The sequence below is a fragment of the Notechis scutatus genome, chromosome 3 (assembly GCF_049901735.1).
Source record: "Notechis scutatus isolate UNSWTSFEM ecotype Mainland chromosome 3, rNotScu1.2, whole genome shotgun sequence".
Lineage (NCBI taxonomy): Eukaryota > Metazoa > Chordata > Lepidosauria > Squamata > Elapidae > Notechis > Notechis scutatus.
This window is the reverse complement of record NC_142011.1, coordinates 38,541,282-38,556,831: the sequence shown is the minus strand read 5'-3', so window position 1 is coordinate 38,556,831 and position 15,550 is coordinate 38,541,282. Positions and strand designations below refer to the sequence as shown.

Here is a 15,550-nt window from a genome sequence, read left to right as displayed (position 1 = left end):
CTCCATGCCAACAGCCTCATACTTTCGGCTCAACCACCAATTTGTTGAAAGAATTTTACCTTTAAGAGTGTCTACCCCATTACTCCAGAGTTTATATTGCAAACATAAGGGTTGCAAAGAAAGGAATAAAGAAAATTCTTTTTGAAAGAGAGAGCATCTTGCATTTTATATCTTGCTTGGTGGGAGGGGAGACAAAAAAGGAAGACAAAGTTTCTGCCTGTATCAAGTAAAATAGTTTAGAGTTATTTTGAATCTTATTTTTGGTTATTTTTTAGAATATGAAGGATTTTGATACGTTTGTAGGTGGGGCTCATAGTTAACGTGTCTGAGTTTCCCAACTATAATTGATATGCTAAAAATGAAGTTGGACTGAATCCAAATTACTTTCCTATAATTAAACACTTGTCTCTTTAATATTTTTAGAAGTAGAAGACAGTGACCATATAATTATATAATACACCATACCTTCGTAATTTTTTTCCGTCTTTTTCAAATAATACTCTTTTTCTTCCACAATTGTCATGCCTCTTGCTACTAACTATATATCTCACTTCACAGTGCCTTTCTGAGAAAAACATTGCTACCTACTATTAAGAAGGGTCAATTATTACATGCACAAAGATTTATTCTCAAGGAAAGTATTCCTGTGATAAGAAATGCATTAAAAAGGCAAGCAAACGGGGTAGAAAAAGAACCCTATCTGGGTTGTGATTGCATTTGTATCACTGGTTTAAATCCAGGCCTACATAAATAAGTTACACTTCATCATGTGTATATCAACTATCATGGTGCACAGAACTTCTGGACATTCTCCTGGAGGATAGCTGCAATTTTAAAGGAGGCATATTGTCCTCCATATGAACAGTCCAGTAATAAACCTTATTTTACTGGAAATCTCTTACATCTATAAGGAACACTATAGAGAACATGCCATTTACAATTCAAATTTTCACATTAAATCTGTCAGAAATATGAAAAGCTCTACCTAGGTTGACTACATTCTTTGCCCAAAATGTAGGATCACAATGGAAGCGAATTGCTCCATTAGCAGCTGGAACAGGATCACACCGTGCTTTTAAAATATGTCGCAGCTGGAAAGTGATCTGCAAAGCAAATAATCTCACATTACTATTATGCAAAGCATAAAAAAATTAAAAGTAAGCTATTTACAAATGAGTGACTTTGAAAAAATTCACTCTTTTCTTATCTAAATTGTAAGATAAGCTAATTTTCCATTTTATATACTTTGATGAAAAGATTTCTTGATTCATCACAAGCAAATTAATATCCATAATATTAAAGAATCCAGATAAGAGGTTTTAGTTTCAAACAATAAATTGCATAAATTGCATAATTTTCTTAATATTTTGTAAAACTTGAATTGTACCCATGTTCAAAAACAGATAATGAAATTAAACTACTTTGTATCAAAAGAAACCAGGTAATTTTGAACAGATTATCCCAAAAAAATTCCTCCCTCCCAATGGGTTAGCAACAAAAATATGCCCAATACATGCTATACTTTACTCTTATTTTAAACTAATAACTGTGAGAAATATGATTGTTAAAAAGGGCAGGTAGTACTTTTTTAAAAGCCAATCTTTCATTGCAACAAGTTAGTTCCATTCATCACCAATTATTCCCTTCTTGGATAAGCAACTATTATATGAAATGTAAGGGGAAAAAAGTAGTGATTAAAAAAAGAAATTAAAGACCAAAAATAATTTTTAAAACCTGAATTTAATTAAATCTAGATTATACCAACACTATTTGCTGTTCGTCTATCCTTGTAAACCAGTTTACTTCTATGCATAGTTTTTATATTCCTTTTTTCTTTACACTTACCTTTCTTTTTTTTTGTGGATCTCATCAATTCTAGACAACTACCTGTTTCTCCATGTTTCCTTCCCTCCCAACCAATTCATTTTTTGTTCATGTATTTGTTCTGAGATTCAATCCTCCTTCTCTTGTACAAGAAACAAACCATTCTGCTCATTTTTGTAGTCAATGTTTATTCTTCAATCATACATTCCTGTTTCTTCTTGTTTTACCACATATGGCTCTTAAGTAACTCATTCCCACTGCATTTAACTCACATATATTTCATCTGACATACCCAACTTTTACTTTGATGAAGTGGATTAATGTGCACGCCCACACACAGATATTTTCACCTATATTAAAAGAACCCAAGCCACCTATTTTTCTACTTGCATTTGCACATCTTAAAACTTCTCCATCCATTTTCTTATCCTTATTAAACATTCTACAAATTTCAATTATTTGCCCTCATTTTTCATCAGTCAAGCTTAAAAAAATAATCCATAAACACCGTTTGCATTCACTATTGCTACCTCTCCCTTTATGTAAGGGAATAACAGCATTCTTTCAGGTGTCATATAGAGATGAATTTTCTCACACTTGCTACACAGTTCAGAGAACTGTTCCATAAGCTTTTTTCTAATTATACATATTCCTGAAACCTTAACACAATTTAAGATCTCAGTAATGAAAATCATATTAGAAACTGGAATAATTAGATGAAATTCAGAATCTTTCGTATAGTTTTCTTGCTTTTCTTTTAACTTTGATATCTCTTCTGTGTTACTCTATTGTAATTTCACTTTTTAATTCTGCATTTATTCACTGTGTTTCATATAATACTCTCTCTTGTGTAATAGTTGGAACTTTTCATTTAACCCTGACATTTGTGATATTAATTTCTTGAACAGTTGGTTATGCATGTCTGAGCCTGATTCCTCTTTCTCTAGTCCTCTTTTTGTCTCTCTTCTTTCTTTATAACTCATGAAGATCTTTTCCATACAGTCCCCTCTTAACGTGTTGTAGATAGATAAAAATTATTTAATCTATTATTTTCAAGATGCTTTATTTTGCAATAAAGTAGAACTCAAATAATTCAGTGAGGTGGCCATCATTTTTCCCACTCGAAACTTCCCACCTCCCTTTTTTACCCTCTTAAATATTATTTCCTTTGAGCCTCTTAAATTCTTTCTCTCACCAATTACTTATAAGAAACCTTTTCAGAATCTTTTTATTTTTCTCTCTCCTTCATTCCCTTTAACATTCCCTCAACTTGTAACAAATTAAATAAATTGCATATTGTATATACATATACATCCGGACCACACACAATGTAGTTCACAGTTTAGTTAAATTGCACCTTTCTGGAATTTTGGAAGAGTATTAAAACTGGGCTTTGCTGGTTGTCTTAGGCTGTGAGGGGGGCACTCACCAGAAATAATTGATGGAGTAAAATCTCATTCCTGTACCGGACGGCTTTTGATACCTGTTTATAATTTTACCTTATCAGGAAGATGGGCAGCATTTAATAAATAAAAATACTCTTATCAGATTTTTAAACAAGCCAGACACTTTTAAATATAGAAGGAAACAAATTCAAATACTTCAAGATGTCTCTCCCAAGATCGTTAAAGGAACATTAGGAAATTTCCTTTCTTTAAAAAAAAAAACCATTTGCATTAGTACAAGTGTACAATGAACTAAACAAATTAGGCACAAATGGAAAATCTCATTTGCATTGGAATTCTTTTTGGAAATAAAGCAAAGATAATCATCTTTATCTTTGACATACCACTTTTAGTCTTATAAGAGACTAAAATACGCCATCCAGTAATTTCCACACTTGGTTTCATGCCAAATCATTTAATTCTATTCATCCTGCTGAAGAACCTTGTTCAGTCCTTTTCACCTACTTCCAAACCAATTTTTATTTCAATCAAAATCACTCTTCATTTTCTTTTTTAAACGTAATTATTCCATGCTGTCTTTAATTATACTTTTCAATTATATTTTTCCTCTATGCCCATAATTCACAATTCTCTCATTATTTGCAATAGTATTTCCTCATTCATAACCTTTTTCACTTCATCATCTATGCTTCCTATTAGTGTAACTACAGCATTTTTGTAGCACTTTGTAGCATAATGTATTGTCAAATAATGTATATGAAATTCCTAATTTAACTTTCCTAACTCTAAAGAAGAGCAACTAACTAACTCTAAAGAAGAGCAACTAAAATGATTAAGGGCCTGGAGATAAAAACATATGAAGAATGTAGGAATTGGATATGGCCAGTCTAGAGAAAAGGAGGATTAGGAGTGACATGATAGCAGTATTCTAGTATTTGAGGGGCTGCCACAAAGAACTTATTTTCCAAAGCACCAGAAGGCAAAACAAGAAACAATGGGCAGAAACTAATTAAGGAGAGAAGCAACCTGGAATGAAGGAGAAACTTCCTCACAGTGAGGTCAATTAACCAGTTGAACAGTTTACCTTCAGAAGTTGTGGGCGCTTCTTCACGGGAGGCTTTTAAGAAAAGACTGGACAGCCACCTATCTGAAATGATATAGGATTTCCTGCTTGAGCAGGGGGTTGGACTAGAGGACCTCCAAGATCCCTTCCAACTCTATATTGATTAATCTTTTTTCTTATTTTCTTATTCTTTTCCCATTACATTGATAAAAATGGCCTTCCCACATTCAGGAGGTTTCAGCAACCTTGTATCCTTTATAATCTTTCATCCTAACCAACCAAATAATGCTTTTTGATTTATTTCTTTGACACATGCAGGACCACATTCAAACTTCAACCATGATTTGAAATTAACAGATATCTTTCTAAACAGATACTAAATAATCACCATTTCCATCCATTTTGGGGTTCTGTGTAGCCTATGCATTTTTGGTATACTGTCATTCCATCTCCATTCAACCATGTAACCGAAAACTTTCCTCCAGATCATTCAGAATGAAACGCCTTCAATTCCATGTGTGCATTTATCAACTTCATACCATAAGCTCAAACTGCCATTCAACCCCACTACATGCTCCCTAGAGTTTTACAAATTTCTTTTCAATAATTAATTCATGTTCATTATCATATACTTTTCATATCCAAAGGTGCCATAATCTATGCACCATTGTAGTCAACGTACAGCCTACAGATATTGAGCTCTCATGGACCATATGGCTTTAGTCAGCTGAAACATTCATAAAACACCTTTTAGGAGGATAAAGAATGAGCAAAGTTGGTTTTGCCCTTACCAAACCTATGCTACATGCAACATTTCTTAATAATACCAGTCACATGGGCTCATTTTGGCTAGGGAGCCACAAGCTTAATCAAGATTCAATTTTACTCCAATTATGTTAACATACTCTTTGCAAACTAGGATCTCTAAGAATACCTTGTAAACCATCATCCTGCTGCCCACATATCATTGAGCAGAATCTTCAATCAAAATACCAATACATTCTAGATTAATAAAGGAAAATATTTGTAGTTCAGAGTTGACATGAGAGGCCCTTGGTGCTCTCTATCATGCCCCTGGTGGAGACTGACTCTGAGGGAGAGGAGGAACAGCTGACAGGGAGTTGAAGTGTGGCTCCCGAGGTTGTGGAGGAGGCTGGGGAAGGGCAGAGGCTGGCTGGGCAGTCAGAGGACCCAGGCCCATCCCCTCTCCATCCTAGGGCACGCAGGGAGGAGAGGATAAGGGTCTACTTGGGAGGAGAGGGCCTTGATCTTCTTCATGGGCTGCAACTGTGACAACTGAATAAGAGGACGGACATGCTGGAAACAAAGCGTGGAAATATCTCTAGTTTATGGTTCCTGTTGAGGTAATTCCCCATTAGGAGAATGAGCGCATACAGGGAGACGTATAGAGAGTAGTGTTGGAATAATACACACAGAGCACACAGATACACTGTACAGTAAATGTAGGTTTTTACTTCCAGAAAGGTTTAAGCAAAGTCCAAAATAAGCAATCCAAAGTCATTCACAAGTTAAATCAGTCAGTTTTCAATCCAGGGATAATCCAAATATTAAATTCCAGTGTCAAAAACAGTTCAGTATCAGACTTACATTAAATTCATGAATATCAGTCAATTAGGAAAAATGGAGCAACGGCAATACTTTCCAACAGAAGGAAACAGAGATACACTCACGCTCTCTTCTGAGACTCAGACTAAACAACCGAGGTTTCTGGCTCCATCTTCTGGCCGTTTGAGAAACCACACCTAATTACAGTTTTGCATTTTCTTAAAGATACAGTTTTAAAATGTTTGTCCTGGTTTATATATAGATTTCTAACCCAAATAGCTGTTAGGTGACCCATATTCCTAACAGTTCCTCTTTGAGTTTGGCATCCTTCCCAGTGTGTGTTCTGTTATCTGTGGACGTCCTCTAGCCCTTATCTTGCCTGATTTGTGTTGTTTTTTCTCTCCTTCTTGTAACTCCTTATGTGGGAGTTTTTGGTCCATCAAGAATATTTGGAGCTTGGAAGCAAAGTGAAGGAATAAAAGGGGCTTCACCTGTTTTCTGTGACTGTGTTTATTTTGTATCCCACCCTGGATCATCACACTCTCTAATCCTGGCTGTTTTCTTGCAAATGGTTCATTACCCAAACTAGGTAACATCATTAGGGCTAGAGTTGACAATGACTAGCACTGATGGAGTTACCTAATTTGGGTAATGAAACTCTGCAACAAGACAACAAGTTTAAAGAGCACCAAGGACCCGTCCATTCTAGATTCACAGACATATCTTTCTATTAGGAGGTACTACTGATAAACTTCTCTCCATTCTGTAGCTCTCTATGCACCTTCAAATCTAATTCAGATAGTGAAGAGAAAGAAAATTTGTTGTGCAAGTGTGTATAACTCTGAGAATAATGAACTAACAAGATTTTTTCTTCTGTTTTGAAAACAACTACTACTGATGTTTTATGTATATTGGTTTTTATCAGTTTTTTTTGCCTTTACTAAAAGTTCCACTACAAAATAAATGTTAAAATAAAACATATCACCTAACATTTTGGCTACACCAGTGGTCCCCAACCTTTTTTATGCCACGGCCCGGTACCGGCATCAGCTGGGCACCGCCATCTTGTTTTGATGAAAAAGTGCTTCCGGTGAGCTTTTTACCCGGAAAAGCTCACCGGAAGCACTTTTTCATCAAAACAAGATGGCGGCGCCTAGCAAACCAGCGGCCCGGTAGGATTTGTTCCACGGACCGGTACCGGTCTGCGGACCGGTGGTTGGGGACCCCTGGGCTACACTATATTAATAGTCCAGCATATTAATAATTGAACTGCTTTGAGAATAGGTTACAGATGAGAAAACACAATTGCTAGAAAGAGAATATCATCCCATTTCAGCATTTAAAACAGGGGTCGCCAACCTTTTGGACCTCAGGGACTACCAAACTCATAATTTTAAATCCCAGGGACCACTAACCAGTTATGTGGCGTGGCCTAATTTGTGGGTGTGGCTTGGTGGTCATGTGACTATTTGGGCATGGCTTGTATGTAAATATTATATATATATATATATATATATATATATATATATATATATATATATATATACATATATATACATATATACATACATATATATATATACATACATATATATATATATATATATATATATATATATATATATATATATATATATATATATATATATATATATATATATATATATATATATATATATATATATATATATATATATATATGAATTTTTTATAAAAAAAGAGCAACTTTTATCCAAAATCAGACAAAGCAGGCAGGCAGATTGAGTTGCTCACAGAATCACAGATTTATTCAGTGATCTATTTATCTGCCATCGGCTAGTTCAGTCTGTCGCATGAAATTTGCTTGCAAGCAAACTCACAAAATTAACTCACAACACACCATGTATGTAAATATTGAATTTTTTATATAAAAAAGAGCAATTTTTACCCAAAATCAGGCAAAGCAGGCAGGCCGATTGAGTTGCTCACAGAATCATTCAGTGATCTATCTATCTGCCATCGGCTAGCTCAGTCTGTCACCTAAAATTTGCTTGCCGTGAGTCTGCACTAAATAATAGAACCTTCAGTCCTAAGGGAGGTCCGGCTGTGCTTTAAAAGCAGAGCTGAAGATCTAAAGACTAGCTAGAAAGCAAGAAATCCAACCATTTCCTGCTTCCTAGCTAATCTAAATCTCACAGCTGATGGTTGGAAATATAGCAATTTAGAGGCAAGTTTGCTGGGTAAGGAGTGAGTGGGCGGGGAGGGTTCTGGCGGGCCATGTGGGCAGCGCAGCCTTGTGTTTCTTCTCAGCCTGGATTAATTGCTTTGGGGAAATGCTCTGGGGGTGAGATTTCTCTGCGGCCCACCAAAATTTTCTCGCGGCCCACCGCTGATTTAAAACCTCTAACATCTGGATTATAATTTTACAGCTTGGCTTTGATGAACTAAAAATATCAACAATTGAAATACAAAGTATTATGTTGAAAAAATTATGAAAACCAAACAAAATTTCATTAGAGGTACTTACCTCCAAGACCTCAGAATAAGAAAAATACAGCTTTTCATAATAAAAATTGTTGTTTTATTACAAGAATAAAATTTATAGCCAAGCTGCAACTATAAAATCTTATTTTTCTTACCAGTCGCTTGCTATAGAGCAATGCAGTGCTGCTGCCACTTGCAATGGCCCAATTAGTGAAGTTCATCACATGCTTCACCTGCCTTGATAAACCACTGATATCATTCTGTTGTTGCATTAACTTCATCTGTCTCTCCTTTGTCACAGTCTGAACAGAGAATACACACATATTGAATCAATTAAAATACATAAAAAGCCTTTTATCAATCACAATGTCAAGATCTAGCAGGTATCGAAAGATTGTAAGTGTTCTAATAATAATGCAAAGCTTTTTTTTAAAAAAAAGTTGCAGCATGGAAATCTATTTATGTCCTATGCAATTTAACAATTATGCTTTCCTATGGCAATATTCCTAAATTAAATTCACCTGCAAGACCAGATTGTAATTGTAATTCAGTTAAAATTGTGGCTTTATGTGCCTTGATGTTATTTACTGCACTTATATCCACTTTCTTTTAAAACCAACCTCAAACTAAACCACCTTCCATCCAAAGACTAGTCAAATGTAGACAAGTTCAACTCCATCTCTCTTCTGATCATGCAGTTTTCATGTTGTCTTTTAAGATTTCTATTTTAAAATGATACCACTTATTATCAAAAATAATGTTACTGAAACATTATTTATTGTGGGTCTCTGGAATTTTAACTTTCTTTAAATAGCAAATCCCACTGTTATGTCACTTTAAAATGATATTTTAATAAAGACCACTAACAAATCAAGTCCACCAGCTAAACTTCAGTGACATAAGTGAAACAATTAAGCCCAAACTCTAAAATCTGGAGATAACAGTATTAAGGTTTTATGCAACAAAATACAGCTGTTCTTTTAATTTTAGTAACAAATACCCAATCTTTGTCATCTGTCTCATTATTTAATAACACCATCTAAAACTTTACTGTTTTATGTTTGAAATGTATATAATTCTGCCACCTAATAAATGCTCAAAGTAAAGGATATTGAAAATCAGTACTAAAACGTATCATTATTACCCATGTATTTTATTATACTCATATTCTGTTTTAGAAAAATGCTTTTTAGTGCTAAATCTAGCACAACCTATATTTTGACAGAATATGAATAAATTCTGTGTCAATTGCTAAGCAATGAATAAAACAAGATCAAGTGGTTACCATATCTTATTTAAAAATAAATTCAGTAATTGGTGTGTGTGTGTGTGTGTGTGTGTGTGTGTGTGTGTGTAATATGCGTGTGTGTATGTGTGTGTGTGTGTGTGTGTGTGTGTGTGTTTTCTTAAGTTTTCGCGGATACTTACATGTATGGTATTCAATTTTGTTCGGGGATTTTCTCACGTCATTATAGTTGTGCTTTTAAAGTTGTAGCAGCGTTTTGGCAGAATCTCATCTGCCATCATCAGGCTTCTGTATTGTGTTCGTCACAATACAGACGAACACAATACAGAAGCCTGATGATGGCAGATGAGATTCTGCTGAAGCGTGCTACAACAAAAGCACAACTATGATGGGAAAATACCCGAACAAAGCTGAATACCATACATACATACATACATACATACATACATACATACATACATACATACATAAATACATATGTTTTCTTAAGTTTTCGCGGGTATTTATATGTATGGTATTTAGCTTTGTTCGGGTATTTTCCCACATCATTATAGTTGTGCTTTTAAAGTTGTAGCAACATTTCGGCAGAATCTCATCTGCCATCATCAGGTTTGTGTATTGCATATATAAAATGATGTTTCTTAATTAAAACAGAAAATCATGTTAAAATTAAAAGATGAGGTACACTAAAACTGACAACAAGAACAGATTACTACAACTGCAGCTACAACTAAGTAATCTGATCTTCCCAAGATTTCTGCATTACATACATGAGTGAGTGGCCAGCAAGCTGGTTTACCAATAATGAGATGGCATTTTTTTTTAAAAAAGTATTTTTCGTAAGATTTAAATCAGGTCAAAGAACTGTTTTGTGGAATTTTATATATGATTAATACACAAGATATAAAGTTTGTCGGGCTGTTACACTAATGTGATTGTCACTAAGAAAGATAGTTTAAAAGTCAGCAGTGAGAGGTCATTTAAAAGTTCAAATAGTAACAAAAATTCTGCAAGAATCATTGATAAATTTCAAGTAAGTTTCGGAACCTGAATTGATGGGGGAATTCATTTAGCTTTCATGTTAGCGTGCATAAGAATGTAAAAATTCTACCAATGAAAAGTGTGGTTTAGTATGATTGCTATGATTAGTATGATTGCTATTTAACAGAAGATAAAGAGTTTTTAAAATATGTTATAATAAATGTCTTAGCAGGTGGCAACACTTGGTCAATTTATAATTGAAACCTAAATAGGGTTGGACTTAGTTAGTTCCTAGATGGGACATTGCCAGAATTTCAAAGCTACAGACCAGAGTAGGAAGCTAAAAAGATATTCCGGAAGCAGGCAGTGGCAAAGCATCTTATTGCCAAGAGAACTGAATGAATGTGTCCCTGAAGTCACCAGGAGCTGGAACTGACTTAAAAGTAACTTTATGTCTGATAAGTAAACAAGACTTCAACATTCATGATGACAGAACATCTGCTTTATAGATTCTTTCAATGTAATTAAAATGCTGATATTGGAGAAGAGTGAAATGTGTTAAAGAACTGTACTATCCAATCATAATAACCCTCTTCTATCACTCCTTTGCACAGTAGAGCAGAGATGTCTTCCAAAAGAGGTAGAAAGGTACAATTGTCTAAGAAAAGTTTCCAGACAACTTCAATTATCCAAGAATCAACAGAAGTATTTGAATGAATCATGAAAGATGTAAAGCAGGCTAAGACACTGGTGAGAGAGAGAAAAAATGACATAAATCCCCTTTGTATTCCAAATGTTTCTATTAAATTGTAGCATTTAAAGTGGAAGAATAGGAAAATTATTAAACATATAGGAAGAAATCATATTTTAAATTTAAATCAATAAACATTTAAGTTAAATCAGCTAAATCCAATGTAGTAATTGTTCTGGCTTTGCCCTTTTTTCCCCAGAATGTTGTTTCTGATCTGCCTTTCAAAGGCCAAATGCAGTCCTAGTCCTTGAAGTTCAAAAAGAGATGTCAGAAGAAACAGTATCAATAAGTTAGTGTACTATACAGCATCTGTTCCAGAACCCAATTATTTTTTATTTATTAAATTTATATGCTGCCAGCTCTGCATTAATTTGTAGCTTAACAGACATCATGGCCTTAAAACATTGCACTTTGTTTTCTGGGAATGCTCATTCCTGGTTCATTTTCTCTAATAGGAAATGCTGATACTAGAAAAATAAATGAATCAGTAGGGAAGTGGCAATCAACATCTCCTGGATTTAATTTCTGCCTTTTTTCCATCTTTTTTTTTTTAACTGAGCAAATTCAGTAATGAAAGATCAAATGATTTAAAAATATGCTTCATAACTATTTCTGTGAATTCAGAAATGGTTTCCCATTTCTTGGAAATCAAAGATAAATGGATAATAGTATTTATCACATTTTATGATAGTAGCAGTGTGGAGTCTTTTCTTATATTAAGATCTGGCAGTTAGTGAAACAACTAGACCAGACCAGATCAGATCAGACCAGATAGGGTCCTGTTTTAGTTTATTTATTTAATATTTAGTAAAAGATAGTAAAGGTATAATGCCTGCACTGACAACTATATATATCTTAAAGTATTCTCAAACATATGAAGTCTAGACGATTTATTATAAGCCTATTTTTTAAAAAAAAACTCACAAAAGCAACAGGAATCACCTTTATAACAATCCTTGCCTTTTAAGGGCAATGTATTCTCACAACAGCAGATTTTCTAAGAGTGGCCTCTGAAGTCACAGTCAAGACTAAGGATATACATAGAAGATAAAATAAAATAGGGGAAAAATTTTGGATATGGAATTGATTTAGAGAAATGGCAAAAATTGTGGTCTCAAAACTATAAAATGACAATGTCAACTGCTTATAAAGAAAATTTGTATAAGATGTTTTACAGGTGGCATCTACCCCCAACGAGAATGGCGAGAATGTTTAAGAACAAATTGGATAAATGTTGGAAATGTCATCAGATACCTGGTTCATATTACCATATGTGGTGGACATGTTTGGATGCAAAAAGATATTGGACTAAAATCCACACATAGTTGGAAAAAAATGATAAAACAACACATAGACTTTAAACCAGAGATATTTTTACTGGGAATTATACCAGAAATATATAATAAAGAATTGAAATATTTGATTGTAAATGTTTTAACAGCGGCTAGAATTGTATTTGCTAAGAATTGGAAAAATGAAAAAATACCTAAGCAGGAGGAAGTTATTAAGAAAATTATGGACTGTGCTGAAATGAGTAAATTGACATTTGAAATTAAAGAACAAGAAGATAAACAATTTGATATGATATTGGACTTATTTTAACAATGGTTAGATAAAAAGACATGGCAATGAAATAGACTAGGAAATTTTATAATAGAAGACTAATAGATTGATATAGAACATAATATAAAAATATATAACCATTGGAAGAATGCATAGTATAAATGTATAATAAAATCTAGAATATCTCATATAAAATGATGAAACAATAGTTTAGTCAAATGAATTATTAATAACTGATAAATATATAAGCATATGTTAGACTGACAATGTGAGAATCTATACAACCTATGAATAAGGACTATGAAAGGATAGCACAAAAGATTTGTAACCAACTGACACACTGTATGTATATAACTGGAAGATGGTTTTATGTTTTTTATGTTTTGTCTGTATGTTTGTCTTAAAAAATAAAAAAAAATATAAAAAATTTATGATAAAATAAAATAAAATGTAGCATAAGTACATGGACCATAATGAAGAAGAAATAAAACTTTATGTTAAGTCTGAGTAAAAATTAAATGAAGAAGAGCTCAGCTCAATCACACTCAAATAGAGAAAGTAAGAATAAGGCAACTGCTGTAGTACAGTGATCCCCAACCTTTCTTATGCCGCGGCCCGGTATCCCCAACCTTTTTTATGGCGCGGCCCGGTACCGGCATTAGCTGGGCTCCGCCATCTTTTTTTGATGAAAAAGTGCTTCCGGTGAGCCTTCTACCAGGAAAAGTTCACCGGAAGCACTTTTTCATCAAAAAAAGATGGTGGCGCCCAGCAAACCAGCGGCCTGGTAGGACTTGTTCCACGGACCAGTACCGGTCTGCGGACCGGTGGTTGGGGACCCCTGCTGTAGTAGATAAAGAAAAGCTGCTGTAGTGGATAGAACAAAGGGATTGGTGGTGTTCAGCACTTGCATTAGTGTAGAGTGGCAACCAATAGTTTTAGCCAGCCTGCTCCTGAATAAGGCTCTGCAGACATAGAAACCAAATAGCTAATGAATGAAGACCATTTCCATATTGAGAAAGGGAGATGTCCAAACAACATTAAAGAAGAGGTTAATATTATGTTTTATTTTATATATCATACTATTACATTTAACTATGTTTTTAATAAAATAGGTTACAACTGGATGGAATCATATAATGTTCTTGTCAGATTCCCACAAAGACTATGAGATCACAGCAGTTTCTGAGCAAGTGGGAATGGTGGTTTAGAATTTTTATCTGGGCAGATCTCAAACCTTTTCCAATGTCTTCCAACATGCCCTCTTTAAAGAAGGGAATTGGATTTCCTCCTGTCTCTAGCCCTTTTAGTGTTTTACTGATGATAGGTGCATGTTTATATTCTTTGCATTCCTACTGTCACATTCAGTTTAATTCACCAAGCTAGCCTGGACTTTTCTGGCTGCTAGCTACTAAGCCAAAGCTAAGCCAAAGCCAACAAAATCAAGATATCACTTAGATCAAGAGTTGTCATTTGCCATAACACCTTTTGTGGATTTGAGAGCACCTATTCCATTAGATAGGCTAACATCTTGGGGTAGAGACTGAATCTTAAGAGGAAAACAAATATCTTAAACCTTGTATAGATTGAATTAAACTACTGTATATTTATTTGCTATGCTTATAAACTAATCAAATTGTAAACTATTTTTGAGAAACTATAGACAAATTAATTCAACAAAATTTTCCAGAACTTTGTTTCCAAGTGAAAATGGATGCTTCTGATCTTCCTATGACCAGATTAAACTGGAAAGAAATATAAACTGAGTTTGTTGCCACTGATAACATGGTGTATCAAGAAAAGAGCTCTTAAAAAGGTCATTTAAATCAAAAGAATAATACATATCGATACCCACATTATGTTCACTGTTAAATTTAACTGTACCTCAAGCTGTTGTAAGAGAGATTTCCCCTTTTTATTGATTTCATTAATGAGAGTAAAAATAGCCACTTTGATTTCCTGTTCTACTCGTTTGTTAGTTTCATTTACTTCTTTTACCCTGAAAAGAGAGAAATCTGTCATCAGGCACTTACATTACAACATCTTCAACATTATTCCCATTCCCATGCAAATGAAATTTCAAAAAATAAACTGATACAGATTCATACAAAATATCATTATTCTAAGTAAAGATAGCATTAAAAATCACAACTATTATTTATAATTTTTAAGGTTCTTTTTACTACACTGTAAAGCATTTTTTATGCATTTAAATTTGCTCCTGGGTTTTAAAAAAAGTATTTTACATGTTGTAAATGATAGTCAATTTTATGTTGATTTTCTTCATTATAAAAAAATAGTAAAAACTTAACTAAAAATCATTTATCACAACTAAAAAATCCCCAGCTATTTCACCTAGCTAGCTGTTCTTATTTTCCGTTCATAACAAATAACTGTTCTCCTACAGCTGCTTGTCCTGCTATTATTGCCATAGGAATCTAATAGAAATTACAATATCGAGTACTGTGGTGACTGCCTTTTTATTTTACAGTGACTGTAAAGTACAGAAAGTACAGTCATAAAAATTCAGTATGGTAAAACTATAATCAGAACAGAGTATCTATTCTATTTAGCCATGCAATGATATTACCTAGTTTGATAATGAAACATCTGCTAGCAAACCATCAAGTTCAGAGAGGAAGAACCCCATAATCTATTCCAAACTAGGAAACAATCAAAAGAATTCACAC

General features: G+C 33.9%; 1 protein-coding gene across 4 annotated transcripts in view; it reads right to left on the bottom strand.

Annotated features, from left to right (window-relative positions):
- TRIM33 (tripartite motif containing 33) overlaps positions 1-15,550 on the bottom strand; it is a 71,114-nt gene that overhangs the window by 21,513 nt on the left and 34,051 nt on the right. For all 4 annotated transcript variants that reach the window (XM_087959554.1, XM_087959556.1, XM_087959555.1 and 1 more), the window contains exons 6-8: positions 14,745-14,859; positions 8,478-8,624; positions 986-1,103 (exon numbers count right to left, since the gene is read on the bottom strand). In XM_087959554.1, coding sequence (XP_087815680.1) covers positions 986-1,103; positions 8,478-8,624; positions 14,745-14,859 — 380 coding nt within the window. The remainder of the gene's footprint in view (positions 1-985; positions 1,104-8,477; positions 8,625-14,744; positions 14,860-15,550) is intronic.